Source organism: Salmo salar, chromosome 26 (genome assembly GCF_965601325.2).
Source record: "Salmo salar chromosome 26, fSalSal1, whole genome shotgun sequence".
Taxonomy (NCBI): Eukaryota; Metazoa; Chordata; class Actinopteri; order Salmoniformes; family Salmonidae; genus Salmo; species Salmo salar.
The window spans coordinates 31186898-31210367 of record NC_138316.1 but is presented as its reverse complement, the minus strand read 5'-3'; the positions used below and the strand labels follow the sequence as shown (position 1 = coordinate 31210367).

General features: G+C 44.5%; 1 protein-coding gene across 3 annotated transcripts in view; it reads left to right on the top strand.

Annotated features, from left to right (window-relative positions):
* The window catches only part of LOC106587624 (nuclear factor of activated T-cells, cytoplasmic 3), an 83826-nt gene that overhangs the window by 7400 nt on the left and 52956 nt on the right, over positions 1-23470 (top strand). For all 3 annotated transcript variants that reach the window (XM_045708155.2, XM_045708154.2, XM_045708156.2), the window contains exon 2: positions 14376-15552. In XM_045708155.2, the coding sequence (XP_045564111.2) occupies positions 14376-15552 (1177 nt within the window). The remainder of the gene's footprint in view (positions 1-14375; positions 15553-23470) is intronic.

Genomic DNA, 23470 nt, shown 5'->3' with positions numbered 1-23470 from the left:
GCATCTGTCTACTTTACATTTAGTGTAACTGAAGCTACCACTTGCCATGCTACACTGTATCAACATGCGGGGGAAGAAGAGAAAGTTGTTGAGCTCTTGCATTTAGTTATCCCCCTCCCTGTTCCTCTTTGAAGAGGCGGGGCATAGCTGTATTGCACAGGTCTCAGTAAGAGCTGCTGCTGCTGAATCCCAGTTTATTCTAGGCTGTGCCTGTAAGCCCTGTTTTAGTCAGTGGCAACTCTGCCCCATCTGTTTTGAGCCCCACCTTTCTAGCAAAAAAAAACTACTTTTTGGGGAGGATGCCTGTTTTGTATGTTATTGTGACATTAATACGTGTCACATATCAGTTTACAAACAATGTAAAACAATATATAAAATTAAATTGAGTTAATAAAGCCGCATTCAAACTTGGGTCTCGTTTTTGCTTTCTTGAGTAAGGCAGCTCCAAAATACAGATGTTTCAGCCTAGCTCAGTGCTTTCTTTGGTGGTGGGGCAGCCAGCGGAACATATACGGAGCGTAGGGGTTGGTAATGTTCTCTAGTTGTGCCGTGATTGGCTCAGTGTTCTGTCACTCATGGGGACACTACGTCACCGCCAAATCTAAGGGTAGAGCTTGAAAATTCAAGCCCCTTGGGTGCTGCCATAGAGTTACATTAGAAGTGCCCATCCAAGAAGGCTCAAGGTCATTGGCCACAGATAAAATGATGTCAAGTCACGTTATATCTACAGCAGCTTTGATTGGACTGTCAACATCATACTTTGAAAATCTTAGCTAGCAAGCTAGCAGTCATCATCATGAATCAAGTCAACAATCTACTGGCAAATCCTTTTTAATCCTTGTCATAGGAAGATAAATAATGAAGAGAAATTATAGTTAAAATGTATCTGTGCTCATCGGCCATTGGACATAAACATTACATAGCAAGTTGGAAATCGCAAATTCAACAGTGAGTGTTTTGGAAGGGATTAGTGCCTAACTACAAGCATTTCAAAGCAACCACTAGCCTGCTCTTCAGTGGAGTGGGTGTGTGGTCTGGGTTTAAGGGTCTCTTTTTCCAAGATTAAAAGGATAAATATAATCCAGCATGACTTTTGTCGCGCTCAAAACAACTGGAAACTCAGAACTGGGAAATCTGTTTTCAGTGAGTTCAAGACATTTGGGAACTCTATGGAAAAAAAACGAGGTCCATCTGGGAAAATAGGTTTTGAAAGGTCATCCAACTCGGAATTGAATGTCCGGAACTCGGGCCTCTTTCTAGAGCTCTGACCTGAAGATCACTGACGTCATCATTATTCAACCTTGTTTTTTTCAGAGTTCCCAGTTGTCTTGAAAGCACCATAAATCCAGAGAATGCCAGACTTTGATGACAATTTTCCCACGAAGGACCGCCGAAGTTAACTAAAAAAACATTATGAACGTTTTGTTTTTCACAAAATGTGGGAAAGTTTGGGCTTGTGAACAATTTATGACCTTTCAACTTATTTCGATATGGTTTGATGTCGGTAGCCTGTTGGTGAGTAACACTTTGATTGGTTGGGGAAAACCATGCTATTTAGGCCTACATTTCAGTGGAGTTAATTTGCGTAACATAATGATGCAAGCCTTCTACAACTATCTGTGTAGTGTCTAGTGGAGAGGGTGCCTTTGGTAATTAAATTAAAATAGCCTTGACGAAGCTAATGTGAAATATAAATGTCAGTTTGTCTATCTACCCTCTGGCATTTAACATGGCCTTGTGGGTGTGCAGAGAAACATCTCGGTGAGTGTGCAAGGGTTCCCTTCCACTTCACAAGCCCCCAGACAGAGGCAGCACGGCCATATCTCCACCCAGGGACACTGCACTTCCTTCTTACGGTCCCAAAGGTCCCCCTCCACCTCTTCCTTCTCCACTCCATGGTTGCACAATTTACTCTCAGGGCCAGCAGCTTACTGCTGCTGTTACAGTTGTGTAATTAACCTGAGAGGAGGAGGGACATCATCACTAGGGACTGTGACTGGGGAGGAGAGGGAAGTGGAGGAGAAGGATATTACATACATTATTATGATGATATGACATATTATATTCCTATTATACTGTATGACAAATAATACATATTATGAAATGAGTCTGTTAAATGTTGTCTCAGCCCAGAGACCCTAAGGGATGCTGAGTTAGTGAAGGACTCCAGATGCAGTAGGTCTTCATCTACTCAGCTCCACCTTCAAGTTGTTTTCCAACTGACTGTGCGTTGAGTTTTATTTATAGGAGACAAACAAATATTGTAGTTGAAATTCAATGTGTTACTTAGCACTAAGAGGTGTGCACACATTCTGGGGCCACCCCATCCTTTCACACTGTACTTGGCAGTTAGTTCATATATCTATTTAGTTCAGTCTGCTCTTTTCCAGACTCACAGTTTGCAAATGTCAACCCTGATTTCTGTCATGTGCACAGTCACAGTTTTACTCTCACTCCCACACAGTATTTCTCTGCTCTGTCTCCCTTGCTTTCACTCCTCCCTCTCTCTAGCTCTCCCCCCGTCTTTCCCCCCTCTTTCTCTGGATCAGGCGTATGCACAGTCAGTGAGGACAGGCATATTGTTTAAATGTCACCCTGGCTAGGTTGTGCGGTGAGCAGAGCAGTAGCCACTGATGTTATCTATCTGCCCTGGGTTATTGCAGGCTGCTGGGCTGTGTTATTGTCACTACTGCGTTCGCGGCTCAAAGGACAATCATCTAATGTACTGTAGCTACGGGTCACCTCTCATACTGCCTGACCACTGTTAACCCATGGATGCAGCCTGGGTAGTTTGACAGTCAGTGGCCAACCACGGTTGGCTGTATGAAGCCTATTGGTACATAGGCAACTGGATAAATATATGTGATGTGAAAAAAATAAGTACCTAGGCCTATATAAAAAATGTAACATAACATTTCTGCAAAAGGGAATTCCCTGTCTTATGTGACTAATATTAACTGATTAGGTAAGTAAACTAAAATGAGTTTAAATGCTATAGTAGGCTATATGAATAGCCTTTGTCTGTGAATCTATTGCACTGGGGGCTTTTTAATTCAGGTGGCCACTGGGCCACTCAATGTTTGTCCTATAATGTTATCATTGCATGAGATGCTTAATTAGGGAGCTTTATTTATCTAACAAACATGTGTTAGCGTTGACTAAGCCAGCCGTCAGGTTCATTGGGCCTCGACGGAGCCAGATGTACTATTTCAAACCGACAGTGCAGTCAAAAGTATGGATTATATCCCTCATGCCCCGCGTAGGTCTAGTAATAATAACATCAAAGTCCCGCCAGTGCTAAGCTACTATCCTGTCAAATCATCTATCAAATACATGGTAGATTAGGCCTACCTAGTGTCACGTCCTGACGATAGTGAGTGGTTATTTTCTATGGTGGAGTAGGTCAGGGCGTAACAGGGGGTGTTTGTCTGTTTTTGTATGTCTATGTTCAGTTTCTAGTTTTGCAATTCTATGTTAGTGTTGTTTGGCATGACCTCCAATTAGAGGCAGCAGGTTGACGTTGTCTCTAATTGGAGGTCCTATTTAAGTTGATGTTTGTTTCACATGTGTTTGTGGGTGATTATTCGTTGTGAGTGTATTTGATCCTCCTGCATCACGGTTTGTTGTTTTGTTAATATTTTGAGGTGATTAATTGTTGCATTCGGTTTCACTGGTTAAATAAATATCTAGAACTACGAAAACGCTCCTTCTAACAGCTGTGACACCTAGAGCTGTACTGCACAAGTTATGTTCAGCCCATCACTAAATGGAGCAGGCAGGTAGCCTAGCGGTTAGAGCGTTAGGCCAGTAGCCAAAAGGTCGCTGGTTTGGGTAAAGTCTGTCGATGTGCTCTCAAGCTGTACTAATATGGCTGACCCTGTAAAACAACACATTTCACTGCACCTATCCGTTGTATGTGACAATAAAACATCTTTAAAACAAAATATTTAGCTATTTTCTATTTCTATATAACTCCTAGACTATTTTTGTCTCTGTCTCTCTTTCCCTCCCCCTCTCTCACACACGTAGCCGACATCGAGTTCAACGGGAGGTTTGAGGCATCCCCACTCCTCCCCCTCTCTAGTCAGCATTGAGGGCCACAGGTGTAGGCCAGGCCAGCCCAGCCCTACTAACACTACAATACAGTACAGTATGCGTGCTGTGTGCGTCACAGCCTCTGTGTTTAGAAATGGGGGCAGGTGGCCAGCCAGCCAGGCAGGCAGCTCAGTTGTTGGATAGGTGGAACAGAAAGGAAGTAATTAAATGTGTTGTTCAGGGAGTCACTATTGTCTGATAATGGTGATGTATCAAATCCAAGGCATTATTTGACCAAACTCCAAACCATTGAATAATGGTTATAATTGTGTAACAATGTCTAATTGAGCTCTTACAGACGGTAATAGTTATACAATTGTATCATTAAAAAGCTGCTGCAAAATGTTAAGGGTAGATAGATGGCCTTTTACTACAGTAAGTAACAGAAATGATGAGCTAGAAATGGACTGTTCTTTATGTTATTTCAGAGGTACTTGGATGGCTAATAGTACTCAATGCAAGTCCTGCTTCAGTCAATGAGTCCCCCACTGTTCCAGCCCCTGGCTCTGTGTTAGTCAGCAGCTCTTGAGGAGAGTAGAAAGGAGAGCCAGGCCCTGTACAAAGCCCAGTGTGTAGGGGGTCTAAACAAAGACGTGTGTCTAATCAACCTGCCTGGATACACAAAGGGAACCCAGGGTTAGGTTACTACTGTTACCTCCAGCCCTCACACACACTGACTGAGCCCTGTGTGGCGCAGGTGGCTCTGGAGGACAGGTAGAGTGCACGCACCCTACTGTTCAAAGGTTTAGGGTCACTTAGAAATGTCCTTGTTTTTGAAAGAAAAACCTTTTTTGTTGTTGTTTTTTTTCCATTTAAAATAACATCAAATTGATCAGAAATACTTTTTAGACATTGTTAATGTTGTAAATTACTATTGTAGCTGGAAGCTGATTTTATGGAATATCTACATAGGCGTACAGAGGCCCATCATCAGCAACCATCACTCCTATGTTCCAATGGCACGTTGTTAGCTAATCGAAGTTTATCATGAAAATTAGCTGTTTCCAGCTACAATAGTCATTTATAACATTAACAATCTCTACACTGTATTTCTGATCAATTTGATGTTATTTTAATGGACAAAAATGTTGCTTTTCTTTCAAAAACAAGGACATTTCTAAGTGCTCCAAACTTTTGAATGTTAGTGTATGTACGTACTAACGCATGCATGAGCGCACGCACACACAGCACAGGTGTAGCAGCACAGAGAAAAAGGGTAAATGAAAGAACAGTTCATGGTGATGAATTTGTCACCAGAGAAAGAGAGCGAGAGAGAGGTAGAGCGAGGCAACAAGAGAGTGGTAGATCACCTTGCTATAACCGGAGGCTGTTTCTTAGGACATGATGTGTGTCAGTAATAATGACCGGATGGCCCTGACCCACTCAGGGTAGACCATGAGGAGAGCCTGTGCCGGGGAAGGAGAAGAGGCGTGGGCAGCCAGACCAGTGAGAATCCCCAGGGCTCCAGAGAAGGTGATGTCGGAGGCAGGTCGAGACCACCGAGGAGGCCTCTTAGCTGGCTGCCCGTCAGGTTGCCTGGGGATGGTGGAGAATGCAACATGGATGACCCTGGGGTGTGTCACGGAGAAGCCTATCCTACATCACTTATAGCAAAACTTCTCTTTAACTCCACTGCCAGGCGATTTCCAGCTATTATTAGCTTAGGAACAGCAAAGCCTCTTAGGGCTCTTTATTTAACCAGATCGGCAGTCTGATGTGGGGGCACTTTAGTTGTGTATGACGCAATCCTCTTGCAGCCTGTCAGAAGTGGAGGAGAGGAGAGGAGCAGGGGCCTCAGGCCAGGCCAGACCAGGAGTAGAGTAAAGCAGCTGTGCTTTCTATTCATTGTCTGGTTAGATTGAGATGTTCAGATGAGATAAAGGAGAGTTTTCAACTCATCTGACCTCATCTCTTACCAGGAACTTGTCCATTTCCAGAGGACTGACTCATATCTCTTATGAGGCTCCATCAATGTCATAAATCAAAGATCCATTAATTCAACCTTTGAGCATGTGGGTTGGTGTGTGTGTGCGCACGTGCGTGCATACGTACGTGGGCCGGAGTGTGTGTGTGTGTGAGGGAATTTTAACTATAGTTTGTTGATATAATGGTTCTAAAACAGGGACAGGAGGGTTGTGGTCATGTTGACCAGATTTCTTAGACCTGTCTGATCCACATGCATCCCCGACTACCCTCTCCCCCCTCTCCTCCTCCTTCCCCCTCTCCTCTTCTCCTCCTCCTTCCCCCTCTTCTCCTCCTGAGAGCAGGTGGTTGGGGTCTGACACCCCCAGGGGAGCCCCCTCGCCAGGTATTCAGTGGCGGTCCACTGGGCTAATCTGGTCTCGGTGTGAGCCAGGGCACCCAGTCCACTCCACTCCTCCCTCCCCCATATCTACCCCTTGTCCCCCCCTTTCTTCTCTCCCTCCCTCTTCTGTCTTTTTCTCTCAACCCTCCCCCTCTCTGTCTGTAAACTTCCTTCCCTCCTCCCCCCAGAAGACCATCCAGTGTGATGAAACCGTGGCATTAACAGGAGGGTTTCAGATCAGTCATCTGAGGAGGCTGGCGGAGCTTGTGGAGAAAGAGGGTTTCAGATCAGTCATCTGAGGAGGCTGGCGGAGCTTGTGGAGCAAGAGGGTTTCAGATCAGTCATCTGAGGAGGCTGGCGGAGCTTGTGGAGCAAGAGGGTTTCAGATCAGTCATCTGAGGAGGCTGGCGGAGCTTGTGGAGCAAGAGGGTTTCAGATCAGTCATCTGAGGAGGCTGGCGGAGCTTGTGGAGCAAGAGGGTTTCAGATCAGTCATCTGAGGAGGCTGGCGGAGCTTGTGGAGCAAGAGGGTTTCAGATCAGTCATCTGAGGAGGCTGGCGGAGCTTGTGGAGCAAGAGGGTTTCAGATCAGTCATCTGAGGAGGCTGGCGGAGTTTGTGGAGCAAGAGGGTTTCAGATCAGTCATCTGAGGAGGCTGGCGGAGCTTGTGGAGCAAGAGGGTTTCAGATCAGTCATCTGAGGAGGCTGGCGGAGCTTGTGGAGCAAGAGGGTTTCCGCATCATAAAACATACACCTAATGAGCTCTTAGATTGGTCATGCAGAGCATTTAGACACACTTTCACTCACATACAGACTGTAGCCTATATGCTGTATACAGTACAGTCAGACTTCACAGGCCTTTCCAATGCCATGTGGAAGTAGGACAATGATGAGACTTTTGACAGTAGCTATGTTTCATCAGATTGGCGACCGATTTTCACACCAGAGATGTTTCCATCAAATTTACTTGTTGCGGGTAAAAGGCTGTGAGTGATGATGTAGTGCAAATAAAAATTACTTTTGAGATTAAATTCTCATGTACCGAATGGGTTTCCATCGCATTTTCAACTCTACTGATGGTTTTGTCACAAAAAAATTGCCATTTTATAGCGAAAGTGCCCCAGGGTTTCCATTAGGAAAATGTGGTGCCGGACATTTGACCGGCAACATTTTAATTTACCCGGACATTTGAGAAATTTACTAGACTGCATATGCGTATGGGTGCGTAACCTGATTAGGGCGCCCACCCACGGTGCTCAGAATGACAGAAATAACATTTAGAATATGGTCATTCATATTAACAGAACATGCAAGTCGATGATGCAATGATGTGGTCCTTCTTAACGAATTCTGATGTGCACTTTGAACATGTTACAATAACTGTCCACATTTACTTTTCCTAAGCCAACAAGATGCGTAACCAACAGCAAAATCACTAGCCTAAAATCAAATCAACTATAGAGGAAAAGTTGAGCTTACCTATTCTATTGGTCAGCTTGTCGAGAAAGAAATAGCCTATTCCAAACCCACTCTGGGACAGTTGTGGGACGATAGATCCCAAAATCATACAACCAGTATGCCTAGACTACATAAAAACAACAACTTTCAAATCCAATGAGTCTGATGCAACAGATCAGAACGTTTAGCTTAAAATGTTAATAAACTATTATTTCTTCACATTATAAGGGCAGCCATACGCACAAGGCTGTAGGCTACACGTGAATGTTCATTTCATAATGCAATCAGCAGGAAAACACCATTGTCAAAAGGGCACTTCACATGTGAACAGTTTCATGTGACAGAGATGAACATATCTGTTAGAAATGTAGAAAGACTGGGAAGGCCCCTATCTGTCGGTTATTGTGATACATTATTTTGTAGACAGTTCTTGATAGAATAAAACAAAGAGCCGTTCATAAGAACCAGAAGATCTTTAATGTCCCACTGTTGGGCAAATTGGATTGAGATCAGATGGCTTCACTGCTTCCTTTGTTAATTAGCTCATGTGTAATATCTGACTCTGTTGTAGCTGCATCTCTGTCAGTGGTCACAGACAAGACAGGGAGATGACCATTTCTGTCTCTCTCTGTCTCTCTGTCTTGTCTCTCATCATTGAGTGAGTGATGTTAATGAACTGAGCTGGCAGCCTGCAGTGTGGTAGGGTTGAGTATTAATTGATGGCTGGCCATGCCACCTCAATCATTTAGAACAGCATTTAATTGAGGGGGAGATGTACATTTACAACACAACAGGTGGCACACACACACACACACACACACACACACACACACACACACACACACAAACACACGTACAACCCAGTCGGCAGATAGTTTTTTCTCTCTCTTTCCAGCAGGCTCTTGGAAACAGAGAATATCCAATAGATCTTTAATAACTGAGGTGTATTTGTGGACCCGCTCTTGTTAATTAATATGCAATTGAAAATGACTGCTTTGAAACTAACCCCTTCTTAATATGTATGCATTTGGCAATGAGTATTGGCTTCTTTGCACTTTAAATATCCAGGCAAATGTATTTTGAGTGCTTACTTCTGGCTAATGTAAACTGAATCGTTTTCCACTTTCAATTTTTACCTCCCAATGGATTTCTTTAATGCAATGTGATTCACAAAGTATTGGCCTTTACAGGTTTGTCTAACTCGATTTCTACCAATTATAATTGAATGAATTGGCTACATTTATTGAATTGTGTGGGAGACTACCAGGGCTGTCCAATCCTGTGCCTTTTGAAGGGTACCAGTATTTAGATTTCGATACCAAAACCAGTTTACTATCACAATACTTGATACCATCACAATACCAAAACGATACCGTGGGAAAAAAGAAGGCGCATTAGCCAAAGTCACAGAATGGCAGTTGATGTCATTATATTTTGGAATGTATGCATTAATGAGTCAGTTATACAATCCATTTGACTTTGGTAAAAAAAAATAACAATCTAACTACATGACAACATAATGGTAATAATTTATTTGAATGGAAAATCTCTAGTCTATTGATAAAGTGGGTATTCAAGATTTAGCCTACACCTATTTACAATACAGGTGAAATCATATCCAGTAGGATGTGTGCATGCCTTTACATTTACATTACATTTTAGTCATTTAGCAGACGCTCTTATCCAGAGCGATTTACAGTAGTGAATGCATACATTTTATACATTTTTTTTCCTTCCCCGTACTGGTCCCCTGTGGGAATCAAACCCACAACCCTTTTTTTCCCTCTTTTTTTTTCGTACTGGTCCCCCGTGGGAATCAAACCCACAACCCTGGCGTGGCAAACACCATGCTCTACCAACTGAGCCACACGGGATCACCTTTAGTTATTGAGCTTGTTTTGACTGATTTCATGGGACTGCAGATACAAAAACAATCTGTTTCCCTTCCATTTGGGACTTATTTTATTGTACTGATCAACAAAATGTGCATAGAAGAAGTAATCTCTTCTTTGATACAAGTCTGTGCTGTCTCTTTAAGACCCATGATGTCATTCTCACACACACACACACACACACACACACACACACACACACACACACACACACACACACACAGAGAGACAAATGCTTGAGCAAAAATGATCTTGACTGGGAGAAACTGAGACGGGGAGATTAAGTGTTTTGGTGACAATAAGTTTTGAAATCTGCAATATTTTGCGTTATGGTTTGTATACTGCATATAATCACAAACAAGGTACTAGGGTAGTGAATTGATGTTAGCTTCAGCTGTAAGCTAGCAAGGAAAGCTCGCCTACGAAGCTGGAAGCTACCGGTAACGTTATCTTCTTGTAGAGGTCGACCGATTATGATTTTTCAACGCCGATACCGATTATTGGAGGACCAAAAAAAGCCGATGCCGATTAATCGGCTGATTTTTAATTTTTTTAGTTGTAATAATGACAATTACAACAATACTGAATGAACACTTATTTTAACTTAATATAATACATCAATAAAATCAATTTAGCCTCAAATAAATAATGAAACATGTTCAATTTGGTTTAAATAATGCAAAAACAAAGTGTTGGAGAAGAAAGTAAAAGTGCAATATCTGCCATGTAAGAAAGCTAACGTTTAAGTTCCTTGCTCAGAACATGAGAACATATGAAAGCTGGTGGTTCCTTTTAACATGAGTCTTCAATATTCCCAGGTAAGAAGTTTTAGGTTGTAGTTGTTATAGGAATTATAGGAATATTTCTCTCTATACGATTTGTATTTCATATAGCTTTGACTATTGGATGTTCTTATAGGCACTTTAGTATTGCCAGTGTAACAGTATAGCTTCCGTCCCTCTCCTCGCTCCTACCTGGGCTCGAACCAGGAACACATCGACAACAGCCACCCTCGAAGCAGCGTTACCCATGCAGAGCAAGTGACGTTTGAAATGCTATTAGCGCGCACCCCGCTAACTAGCTAACCATTTCACATCGGTTACACCAGCCTAATCTCGGGAGTTGATAGGCTTGAAGTCATAAACAGCGCAATGCTTGAAGCATTGCGAAGAGCTGCTGGCAAAACGCACGACAGTGCTGTTTGAATGAATGCTTACGAGCCTGCTGGTGCCTACCATCGCTCAGTCAGACTGCTCTATCAAATCATAGACTTAATTATAACATAATAACACACAGAAATACGAGCCTTAGATCATTAATATGGTCGAATCCGGAAACTATCACGTTTATTATTTCAGTGAAATACGGAACCGTTACGTATTTTATCTAAACGGGTGGCATCCATAAGTCTAAATATTCCTGTTACGTTGCACAACCTTCAACGTTATGTCATAATTACGTAAATTACGCAAATTAGTTCGCAACGAGCCAGGCGGCCCAAACTGTTGCATATACCCTGACTCTGCGTGCAATGAACGGAAGAGAAGTGACACAATTTCGCCTGGTTAATATTGCCTGCTAACCTGGATTTCTTTCAGCTAAATATGCAGGTTTAAAAATATATACTTCTGTATATTGATTTTAAGAAAGGCATTGATGTTTATGGTTAGGTACATTCGTGCAACGATTGTGCTTTGTTCGCAAATGCGCTTTTGTTAAATCATCCCCCGTTTGGCGAAGTCGGCTGTCTTTGTTAGGAAGAAATAGTCTTCACAGTTTGCAACGAGCCAGGCGGCCCAAACTGCTGCATATGCATATACCCTGACTCTGTTGCAGGAGAAGTGACACATTTTCCCTAGTTAAAAGAAATTAATGTTAGCAGGCAATATCAACTAAATATGCAGGTTTAAAAATATATACTTGTGTATTGATTTTAAGAAAGGCATTGATGTTTATGGTTAGGTATATGTTGGAGCAACGTGTACCTAAGCGATTATATGCAACGCAGGACAGGCTAGATAAACTAGCAATATCATCAACCATGTGTAGTTAACTAGTGATTATGATTGATTGATTGTTTTTTATAAGATAAGTTAAATGCTAGCTAGCAACTTACCTTGGCTTCTTACTGCATTCGCGTAACAGGCAGGCTTCTCGTGGAGTGCAATGTAAAGCAGGTGGTTAGAGCGTTGGACTAGTTAACCGTAAGGTTGCAAGATTGAATCCCCGAGCTGACAAGGTAAAAAATCTGTCGTTCTGCCCCTGAACAAGGCAGTTAACCCACCGTTCCTAGGCCGTCATTGAAAATAAGAATGTCTTCTTAACTGACTTGCCTAGTTAAATAAAGCTGTAAAAAAAAAAAATCGGCCATATCGGTGTCCAAAAATACGATTTCCGATTGTTATGAATACTTGAAATCGGCCCCAATTACTCGGCCATTCCGATTAATCGGTAGACCTCTATCTTCTTGCATTGTAAAGTGTTGTATTATGTATCTCTTGGACATTGTTTAGCGAACAGTAATCAACAGTTTTCAATATTTCTACATGCCGTTTAAGCGTGTTAACCTCTGTGCAGCGCAAGTAGTGATGCAGCCCAGACTCCCAGTGAGTTCCTCAGGACAGGCTAGTCTAGAGCTAGTCTAGTGCTAGTCTAGAGGCAGCGTACTCTTGTGCTATAAGGGGACTGCACTGATAGACTTGATCCTCTCTCAATCAGTAGACGCCGTGAGAAACATTTGACAGAAGTACCAATACTAATTCTAGTACCGAATCGTTTTTCAGCTTCTAGTATCGGAAAAGTACAAACGTTTCAGAATACCATGCCACACTACTTTTGAATGATTTATTTTTTTAAACTTGACTAGAAAGTAACGGACCAACACAAAGTAAATGTGTGTGTTTATCCAGATGCTATGGAGAGCTACAGTGTATGACTATCCAGCCCGATGGCAGTGCTTTAGTCAGTGTATCCTCCCACATACTGTACGCCATGCCTTTGTTAGTGTGTTGTCTTGTCCTTCCTCTAAGGGCTCGGGGGGGCGGGTCGAGGCGGCACAGTGCAGCAGGCTGTTGACCCGCTCTGTTGTCCTCCTCCATAGACACACACACACCACATACATTCCGTCTATTTCTCCGTCAGTCAGATGCTGTCTCCCTCTGTCGTCACAGGATACAGCAGTCTTGTGACACTGACAGGCAGGCAGGGCCAGTGTGGAGCAGCTATGAATAGACTGCTGCGAGGGAGGGAGGGAGTTAGTGAGGGGGAGAGTGGGAGAGAGAGAATTGAGTAGGCTGCTCCTCTCCTAAAATGTCCCTTTTTACAGTCTGATTCTGATATTTCCATTCATCTTTAGCTTTAGAAGACTGTGGTTTCCTAAATGTGTTGACGCACAGGATTTGTCTCTTCTCAAGATCCTTTCAAAGTGTTTTGTTTTGAAGAACAAGCTTTTTTGCAGAAAGTGTTTTGTAATCGAAAAGCAATTTCACAACCCCCATTGCCTATGACATGAACTCTGGGGGTGTAAATATCATGATTATGTGTACCTTTGGGTAGGTTATTTGTACTTTACAGGAGAGCACAGCACAACTATGTGAAGTGATTTACGCTACTGCTACAACAGTAGTTCAAAGTGAACTGTATTTTTACAAAGTTACATAGGTTCAATATTGCAAATTCTCTTCATCTTTGTGCGAAGTCCTAATAATGAACAGAACTATGGAATAGAACGTGACATGGTGTATTTCTCGTGGTGAGTCCAGGGGCGTGTAGTGACGCTGTCCTGTGTTCGTGTCCCAGTTAGGTCCAGCCAGTTTATCAATAACTACAAATAGAGTGGTGTTGGTGGACAATAGGTTGTTGTCTGTGAGCCACCTATCCTTTGTGTGTGTGCGTGCCTGTCTTTGTGCCTGTGTGTGGCCAGACCATCACTGAGGCAGGGCCGATGTGTATTATTAGAGTGCTGGTGCTGCCGTGATGACAGGAGAGAGCATGCACCGGTGTGTGAATTTGTTTCCTGAGGAGCGATGCTCATCGGTTATCCCTCTTGGAACCATGCCCGTTTTCTTTCTGCCCGTCTAAACACACACACACACACACACACACACACACACACACACACACACACACACACACACACACACACACACACACACACACACCTCTGTCCTCCCCCCGCCCCTCTGGAATGTAGGACTATGTCTGGAATGGAGGTAGCCTATCGACCATAATGTACCTACTGTTGTAGATGAGGACTATCCTTGTTTGTAGCGAAGCAAAGTAACTCCTCCTATGTGTGTATGTATGTGTCAAGCCAACTCCTGTTCAAGGCTAGCAGAATGAAAACCACAGCAATAAAGCACCAATAAAGGTATTAGTCAGGGAGATAGTGGAGCTGTTTGCCTGGGTCTTTTCTTATCACTCCCCTGGCGGTGCAGTGGCTCTTAGATCTCACACGAATAGGGGTAAAAGTAATGTTCTGTTGAAATAAATTCAGTTCAAAGGCATTGCCAGATCACAAGTATTAGCATCCTCCTCATATAATACAAATAGGTATTGTATGGACCATAGAGCGGTTATTGTGATGGTGACTTATGGTTCTTTTTCTCTCCATCATTCCCTCTTCAGATCTGGAGCCTGACGACAATACGTCGTTCTACATCCTCAATGTGGGCCAGCAGTCCGTGGTCAACAACCAGTCTATGGGCCAGTCACGCAATGGCAGCATGCAGTCTCACTCCCACTCCCAAGTCATCAGCTCCTCCCCCCATCAGCGCCTGCAATCCCACAAGGTGTACGACCCCAACTATGAGGTCCAGGACAATGTCAACAAAAACAAATCCAGCCCCGCAGGTGGGGGTGGGGGGCCTCCCAAAGCCTTTGAGTGTCCTAGCATCCAGATCACCTCTATCTCCCCCAGCTGTCAGCAGGAGATGGACGCTAACGAGGACAATCTTAGAGTTAATGATGGGGACTACCACCATGGGGACCGGCCCCTGTGCAGGGACCACCTGTACCTGCCCTTAGACCACTCGTACCGGGACTCAACTCTCAGCCCGTCCCCCTGCAGCTCACTGTCCTCCAGGAGCTGGTTCTCAGACGCCTCGTCCTGCGAGTCCTTCTCCCACGTGTACGATGACGTGGACTCTGAGCTGAATGAGGCGGCCGCAAGGTTTACCCTGGGGTCTCCCCGCACCTCCCCTGGCTGCTCCCCTCACCCTGGGGTCCTGGAGGAGGGTCTGTGGGCTGGGCATCAGCACCACCACCCTGCCTTTCACCACTCCCACTCCTCCCACTCCCTGTCCCCCCGAGTCTCCCCCTGCCACTCCCCACGCACCTCCGTCACCGACGAGAACTGGCTGAGCCCCCGGCCGCCGTCCCGCCCCTCCTCACGCCCAACCTCACCCTGCGGGAAGAGACGCCACTCCAGCGCAGACATCTGCTACCCGGTGGGCTCCGTGTCCCCACACCACTCCCCGATCCCCACCCCCGAGCCGTCCCCAAGGGGCAGCGTGACAGAGGACACCTGGATAGGAGGCCCCTCCATGGGCATGTTTCAGTGCTTCCCTTCCGAGGCAGACATCCCCTCCAAGACTAGGAAGACTTCCCAGGACCGGACATGCTCCATGGGGGGGAAGGGGGACCTGGGCCTGGACGACTCTGGGAACGGGTCCCCCCTCATGGACTCTCCCTTGGAAGACACCCTGCACTCCCTGAAGAAGGACGGGCCAGGGGAACAGTTTCTCTCAGTGCCCTCACATTTCACATGGAACAAACCCAAACCAGGACACACACCCATCTTCAGGTATGTCTCTTCCTGTACCTGCCCTCTCAATCACAGATAGAGTTGGAAAATTCCACAAACTTTCCCAGAAATGTTGGTTGGAGGATTCCCAGAATCAGTAGGGAATAAGCTGGGAGGGAATCCTCCAACCAGGATATCGGAATAACCAAGGAAGATATTTTGCAACACTAATCACAACTCATCTTTAGCTTAGTCAGCATTTAGAATGAATACACACTCATTAGAGTCATTAGTATTACTAGGTCAAGGTAGAGTACAGATAGGAACCTTTATGGGACCTTTCTAGGATTAGTGATAAATGAACAAAATGTTCAGTAGCCTGTTTGATCCCGATAAGAGCATTAAGACACTGTTCGTACTACTATTTTATGAAGGAAGATTCTTACATTTAATCAAGTTTAATAGCAATAGATTACAGTTCACTCCTGGTTATGCAATGGCTTGGACAGTTGGGCAAGCATTCCTCAAATTTGAGCTTGCAGTCGGATATCCAGAGCTCCGGAGTTACAATTATGTAGCCTAATTGAATTGGAACAGGGGAACTACCCTGCACTTAGTCTGCACCTATCAGGGCTGCACTAGTATAATATTCTGTAGGTTATACCGGTATACCTGTGTCTGTAGGTTTGACTCCAATGCTCTCAAATTTTAGGTTCTGGGAAAGCTTCACAAGTCACTTCTTTAGACCCACATGGGCTGAAACATTTAATGAGCCACAGAGACATGATGGCGCTGTCTGAAGTAGCACAACAGTGTAACATAAGGTTGTTGGTGCCTGGGGGGAAGCACATGTGCACGTCTCACACACACACACACACACACACACACACACACACACACACACACACACACACACGCACATATACTTTTTATCTGGAAATCGGCGTAACCAGAAGCTCTTGATCGCCGTGACGCACTGACTTCTATCAGAAAGAGCGGGTTAAAGTTTCCCTTCTCTGCTCTCCCAATGTGTGCAGCAGATGAAGTCTCAGCCTTGTTTGTGTGCTCTGGCTCCTAGCGCTATAAATCAGCACACGTCACATATGGCTGAGGGGCCACACAATCACCATCTAACCCAGCCTTCCTGAAACACCACAGTCTGGCTTCCCATTCACAGACACCTTCCAGAAAGGGGTCAACACTGTACCTTGTTATAGTGGTCTAATGCCCTGCTACAAGAGTATATTCATATCTAGGATAAACCACAATTTATAAAATGATTAGGTCTTTAGGACTAGAGTAGGCTTCCACTGTTGGATGTAGTGAGTGCTGTGACTGTGGGGTGATCTCTCCTGTCTACTGTAGAAGGTTCTGGAAGTGTCTCCGCTAGGGTTGTCACCATGATACCAGTATCGCGATACTCAGAAGTATCGTGGCAAGGAAACAAAAAACTATAGTAGAAAATAAAACCTTTTTTTAAACAACCATAGAGTTTTTAGTCTGCTTCCAGTTGTTGTTTTTTTTCCAAGGAAAAGGTTGTATCGCCACACTGGTATCGTGACAACCCCAGTCTCCAGTCAGAGAAGCTGTGTCTGGGAGGTGTTCTGCTGAACAGATGGTCCTGGCGTCTGTCTGCTGGGTGGCTGTCAGTGTTCAGTGGCTGGTGGTGGAGGAAACTGAGGCATGGCATGGGGCAGGGGGCTCCGAGTCTGAGCCTCAGACAGACTGGGGGTGGATTCAGAGAGCCCTCCCTCCCAGTCCCTCCCTATATCTTGATCCCAGATTTGTTTGCTGTATAGACAATGGGCATGAAAATGACCATTGTAGTTGGCTATACTGCACAAAAAGATCTGTAACCAGGCTAGTCCATCCCACCTCAGGGCTAACCATAGACATATAGTGAGGGGAAAAAAGTATTTGATCCCCTGCTGATTTTGTACGTTTGCCCACTAAGGAATGATCAGTCTATAATTTTAATGGTAGGTTTATTTGAACAGTGAGAGACAGAATAACAACAAAAAAATCCAAAAGAACACATGTCAGAAATGTTATATAATGATTTGCATATTAATGAGGGAAATAAGTATTTGACCCCCTCTCAATCAGAAAGATTTCAGGCTCCCAGGTGTCTTTTATACAGGTAACGAGCTGAGATTAGGAGCACACTCTTAAAGGGAGTGCTCCTAATCTCAGTTTGTTACTTGTATAAAAGACACCTGTCCACAGAAGCAATCAATCAATCAGATTCCAAACTCTCCACCATGGCCAAGACCAAAGAGCTCTCCAAGGATGTCAGGGACAAGATTGTAGACCTACACAAGGCTGGAATGGGATACAAGACCATCGCCAAGCAGCTTGGTGAGAAGGTGACAACAGTTGGTGCGATTATTCGCAAATGGAAGAAACACAAAAGAACTGTCAATCTCCCTCGGCCTGGGGCTCCATGCAAGATCTCACCTCGTGGAGTTGCAATGATCATGAGAACGGTGAGGAATCAGCCCAGAACTACACGGGAGGATCTTATCAATGATCTCAAGGCAGCTAGGACCATCGTCACCAAGAAAACAATTGGTAACACACTACGCCGTGAAGGACTGAAATCCTGCAGCGCCCGCAAGGTCCCCCTGCTCAAGAAAGCACATATACATGCCCGTCTGAAGTTTGCCAATGAACATATGAACGATTCAGAGGACAACTGGGTGAAAGTGTTGTGGTCAGATGAGACCAAAATGGAGCTCTTTGGCATCAAATCAACTCGCCGTGTTTGGAGGAGGAGGAATGCTGCCTATGACCCCAAGAACACCATCCCCACCGTCAAACATGGAGGTGGAAACATTATGCTTTGGGGGTGTTTTTCTGCTAAGGGGACAGGACAACTTCACCGCATCAAAGGGACGATGGATGGGGCCATGTACCGTCAAATCTTGGGTGAGAACCTCCTTCCCTCAGCCAGGGCATTGAAAATGGGTTGTGGATGGGTATTCCAGCATGACAATGACCCCAAACACACGGCCAAGGCAACAAAGGAGTGGCTCAAGAAGATGCACATTAAGGTCCTGGAGTGGCCTAGCCAGTCTCCAGACCTTAATCCCATAGAAAATCTGTGGAGGGAGCTGAAGGTTCGAGTCGCCAAACGTCAGCCTCGAAACCTTAATGACTTGGAGAAGATCTGCAAAGAGGAGTGGGACAAAATCCCTCCTGAGATGTGTGCAAACCTGGTGGCCAACTACAAGAAAGGTTTGACCTCTGTGATTGCCAACAAGGGTTTTGCCGCCAAGTACTAAGTCATGTTTTGCAGAGGGGTCAAATACTTTTTTCCCTCATTAAAATGCAGATCAATTTATAACATTTTTGACATGCGTTTTTCTGGATTTTTTGCTTGTTATTCTCTCACTGTTCAAATAAACCTACCATTAAAATTATAGACTGATAATTTCTTTGTCAGTGGGCAAACGTACAAAATCAGCAGGGGATCAAATACTTTTTTCCCCCACTGTACATATTCACATACCGGTATTCAGGTTGATATGACATTGAGTGGGGCTAAGAAAGGCTTTATGGCTCAGCACACGCATACTCAGGCTGACTGGATCTCGTTCAGGCAAATTAGAAATAAGTGCACTCAGGCTATCTGGAAGGCCAAAGTTAGTTACTTTAACCAGCAGTTCTCTCGGTTAAAAACTTGGAGAATAAACCCTCCTCACAGCTGCCCATGTCCCTTAATGTTGATCATGTGGTTGTTACTGACAAGGCACACATGGCTGATCTCTTTAATCACCACTTAAGTCAGGATTCCTATTTGACTCAGCCATGCCTCCTTGCGCGTCCAACATTTCCTCATTTCCCCCCACCTTCTAATGTGACTAGCCCGGATGCTCCTCCCTCTTTCCCCTGCCCCGCTACAAAGTTTCTCCCTGCAGGTGGACATGGAGTCTGAGGTGCTATAGGAGCTCCTTAAACTTGACCCCAAAAAACCATCTGGGTCCGATGATTTAGACCCTTTCTTCTTTAAGGTTGCTGCCCCTATCATAACCAAGCCTATCTCTGACCTTTTAACCTGTCTCTCCTCTCTGGGGAGGTTCCCATTGCTTGGAAGGCATCCACGGTGTGTCCTTTATTTAAAGGGGGAGATCAAGCTGATCCTAATTGTTATAGGCCTATTTGTATTTTGCCCTGTTTATCAAAAGTGTTGGAAAAACCTGTCAATAATCAACTGACTGGCTTTCTTGATGTCTATAGTATTCTCTCTGGTATGCAATCTGGTTTCCGCTCAGGTTATGGATGTGTCACTGCAACCTTAAAGGTCCTCATTGATGTCACCATTGCCTTTGATTCTAAGCAATGTTGTGCTGATATTTTTATTGACTTGGCTAAAGCTTTTGATAAGGTAGACCATTCCATTCTTGTGGGCAGCTAAGGAGTATTGGTGTCCCTGAGGGGTCTTTGGCCTGGCTTGCTAACTAGTGCTCTCTTAAAGAGTGCATTTTATAAAGTCAGAAAATCTGCTGTCTCAGCCACTGTCTGTCACTAAGAGAGTACCCCAAGGCTCGATCCTAGGCCCCACACTCTTCTCAATTTACATCAATAACATAGCTCAGGCAGTAGGAAGCTCTCTCATCCATTTATATGCAGATGATACAGTCTTATACTCAGCTGGCCCCTCCTCGGATTTTGTGTTAAACACTCTACTACAACAAAGCTTTCTTAGTGTCCAACAAGCTTTCTTTGCCCTTAACCTTGTTCTGAACGTCTCCAAAACAAAGGTAATGTGGTTTGGTAAGAAGAATGCCTCTCTCCCCACCGGTGTGATTACTACCTCTGGGGGTTTAGAGCTTGAGGTAGTCACCTCATATAAGTACTTGGGAGTATGGCTAGACAGTACACTGTCCTTCTCTCAGCACATATCAAATATGCAGGTTAAGGTTAAATCTAGACTTGGTTTCCTCTATCGTAATCGCTCCTCTTTCACCCCAGCTGCCAAACTAACCCTGATTCAGATGACCATCCTACCCATGCTAGATTATGGAGATGTAATTTATAGATCGGCAGGTAAGGGTGCTCTCGAGCCGGCTAGATATCTTTACTATTCGGCCATCTGATTTGCCACCAATGATCCTTATTGGACACATCACTGCACTCTATAAATCTCTGTAAACTGTTCATCTCTGTATACCTGTCGCAAGACCCACTGGTTGATGCTTATTTATAAAACCCTCTTTGGCCTCACTACCCCCTATCTGAGAGATCTACTGCAGCCCTCATCCTCCACATAAAACACCCGTTCTGCCAGTCACATTCTGTTAAAGGTCCCCAAAGCACACACATCCCTGGGTCACTCCTCTTTTCAGTTCGCTGCAGCTAGCGACTGGAACGATCTGCAAAAAACATTCAAACTGGACAGTTTTATCTCTATCTCTTACTGACAGTTGTGGCTGCTTCGCGTGATGCATTGTTGTTTCTACCTTCTTGCCCTTAGTGCTGTTGTCTGTGCCCAATAATGTTTGTACCATGTTTTGTGCTGCTGCCATGTTGTGTTGCTACCATGTTGTTGTCATGTTGTGTTGCTACCATGCTGTGTTGTCATGTGTTGCTGCCTTGCTATGTTGTTGCCTTAGGTCTCTCTTTATGTAGTGTTGTCTCTCTTGTCGTGATGTGTGTGTTGTCCTATATTTTTAATTCTTTTTTTCTTTTTTCTTTTTTCTTTTTTCTCTTAATACCAGCCCCCGTCCCCGCAGGAGGCCTTTTGGTAGGCCGTCATTGTAAATAAGAGTTTGTTCTTAACTGACTTTCCTAGTTAAATAAAAGTGAAATAAAGAATGAGAGATGTACGGGGAGCGGCTGTAGGCCGCAGGTGGTGACTGGTAGCACCAGACTGGGAGCCCCAGGTCCCGCGGTACGGAGCAGCATACCCTAGAAAGGTTACGCTAATCCAGGCTCCGACCTCTGCTCCAACCCGCTCCCTCCGCCCGCCACAACGCTCAGGTTTCCTAGCTACCAAACCCCTCTTGTGTTACTGTGGCTGCTGGCCAGGGAAAACATATACTTCCGGTGTTATGTCGGTGGCATTGGAGGATACAAGACAAGCCACTGTTACACCCACCTTTGTTTTTAGGCCTTAAACCTTTAGAGATGGTTTCCCAGATCTAGATTAAGATTACTTCTGGACTACAAAGCATGCTCATTGGAGAATCCTTATTCAAAGGGCTTCGAAGTCCAGGAATAGACTTGATCTGAGTCTGCGAAGCCTACCTTTTTATTTAGATTAGTTGTGACTCGTGCAGTACATCTTTATAGCATGCAATGTGATCATATTCATGGGGGCTTTCCTCTGCCATGTGCTGTGGGGGAATCTAGGCTACCAGGACAGGCTATCCTATAGCCTACTTTGATTCAAAATCGCATGGGAACAGATGCCAGTGGTACAATACCCCTCATTGACCACAATGTTAGAGACACGTGCTTCTATTTTTCTTCAAATGTTATTATTTCCTCTGGACAACAGTTTATTCAGTGAATCGGCTCCAAAGAAAGCCAGCCACCACATTTCTCCCATTTAGCCTGACTGATGGTGTCCGGAGTCAGCCAGCTGCCCAGCTTCTGATGGAGACATGGAGTATAGGGAAAAACTGACTGACTCATGTTTTGCTACTCTGTTGAGTTCTTTTTGAGTTCCCTGGCCTTTAGCAAGTTAACATTGATTTTATTTAGTGTCTGTGGTCTGCATGCTGTGTGAGGGCTGAGTGGAGGGCATTTCTGTGTGGCATGTTTGTCTGGCATAGCATGGCCTGTTGAAAGCACAATTTTAGTTTTGCCACGACCTGACGGGGCACATAAAGAAACAATAGACAATGGTTAGTGACTTTCTTTGACTAGCGGAGAAGGTTAGGCTAGCCTTCGTGGTTAGGCTAGTTACTGTAGAGAGAGGCATAATGTGGTGTAAATGTCTGCCTGCTAGGACAGCTTACAGTGATGTGTATCATTCCTCTTACTCATAGACCATGGACGCACACACACCCACACGTTTCATTTCTCCACATTTGTACTGCACAGTGCTGTGTTAGAGCAGACTGTGTCTCCCTGTAACTGTTAACAGACCAGGAACACCTGTATCATGCTGTATGGAACACATACTGAGAGCTCCTGAACTGGCTCAATGTAGCCAAGTCTTTATAACTGGCTCAATGTAGCCAAGTCTTTATAACTGGCTCAATGTAGCCAAGTCTTTATAACTGGCTCAATGTAGCCCCGTCTTTATAACTGGCTCAATGTAGCCCCGTCTTTATAACTGGCTCAATGTAGCCCTGTCTTTATAACTGGCTCAATGTAGCCAATTATTTATAACTGGCTCAATGTAGCCCCGTCTTTATAACTGGCTCAATGTAGCCCCGTCTTTATAACTGGCTCAATGTAGCCAAGTCTTTGTAACTGGCTCAATGTAGCCAAGTCTTTGTAACTGGCTCAATGTAGCCCCGTCTTTATAACTGGCTCAATGTAGCCAAGTCTTTATAACTGGCTCAATGTAGCCAAGTCTTTATAACTGGCTCAATGTAGCCCCGTCTTTTTCATGAAGATTCAGTGTGTAGGCTAGTAGATGATGAATTACTAACATCCTAAATAGTTTTGACAATAATTAGCCTAAATAGGTTTTTAGAACAGTATTTCTCTGTAGGTTCTAGCTCAATAGAGTCATAGACCAGCCAAGCTACCCAGAGACCCACTGAGAGAGAGAGTTTGTCTGTGTAGATGGGGACGGATGGAGTGTTTATTTTTGAGTGCAGCTGTTCAAATATGATTGTGCCCTACATAGATAAAAACATACATAGGGGAAAAAAACCCATCAGCCGGCAGCCTCTCCTGTGACACAGCCTCATCCATACTACAGTGCTGAACAACACAACCATACTCTCCATCCATCTATATACCGTTTATAGTGTAAAACCCCTTCATGATTCACTGCTAGTTACAGTCCCTGCATGAC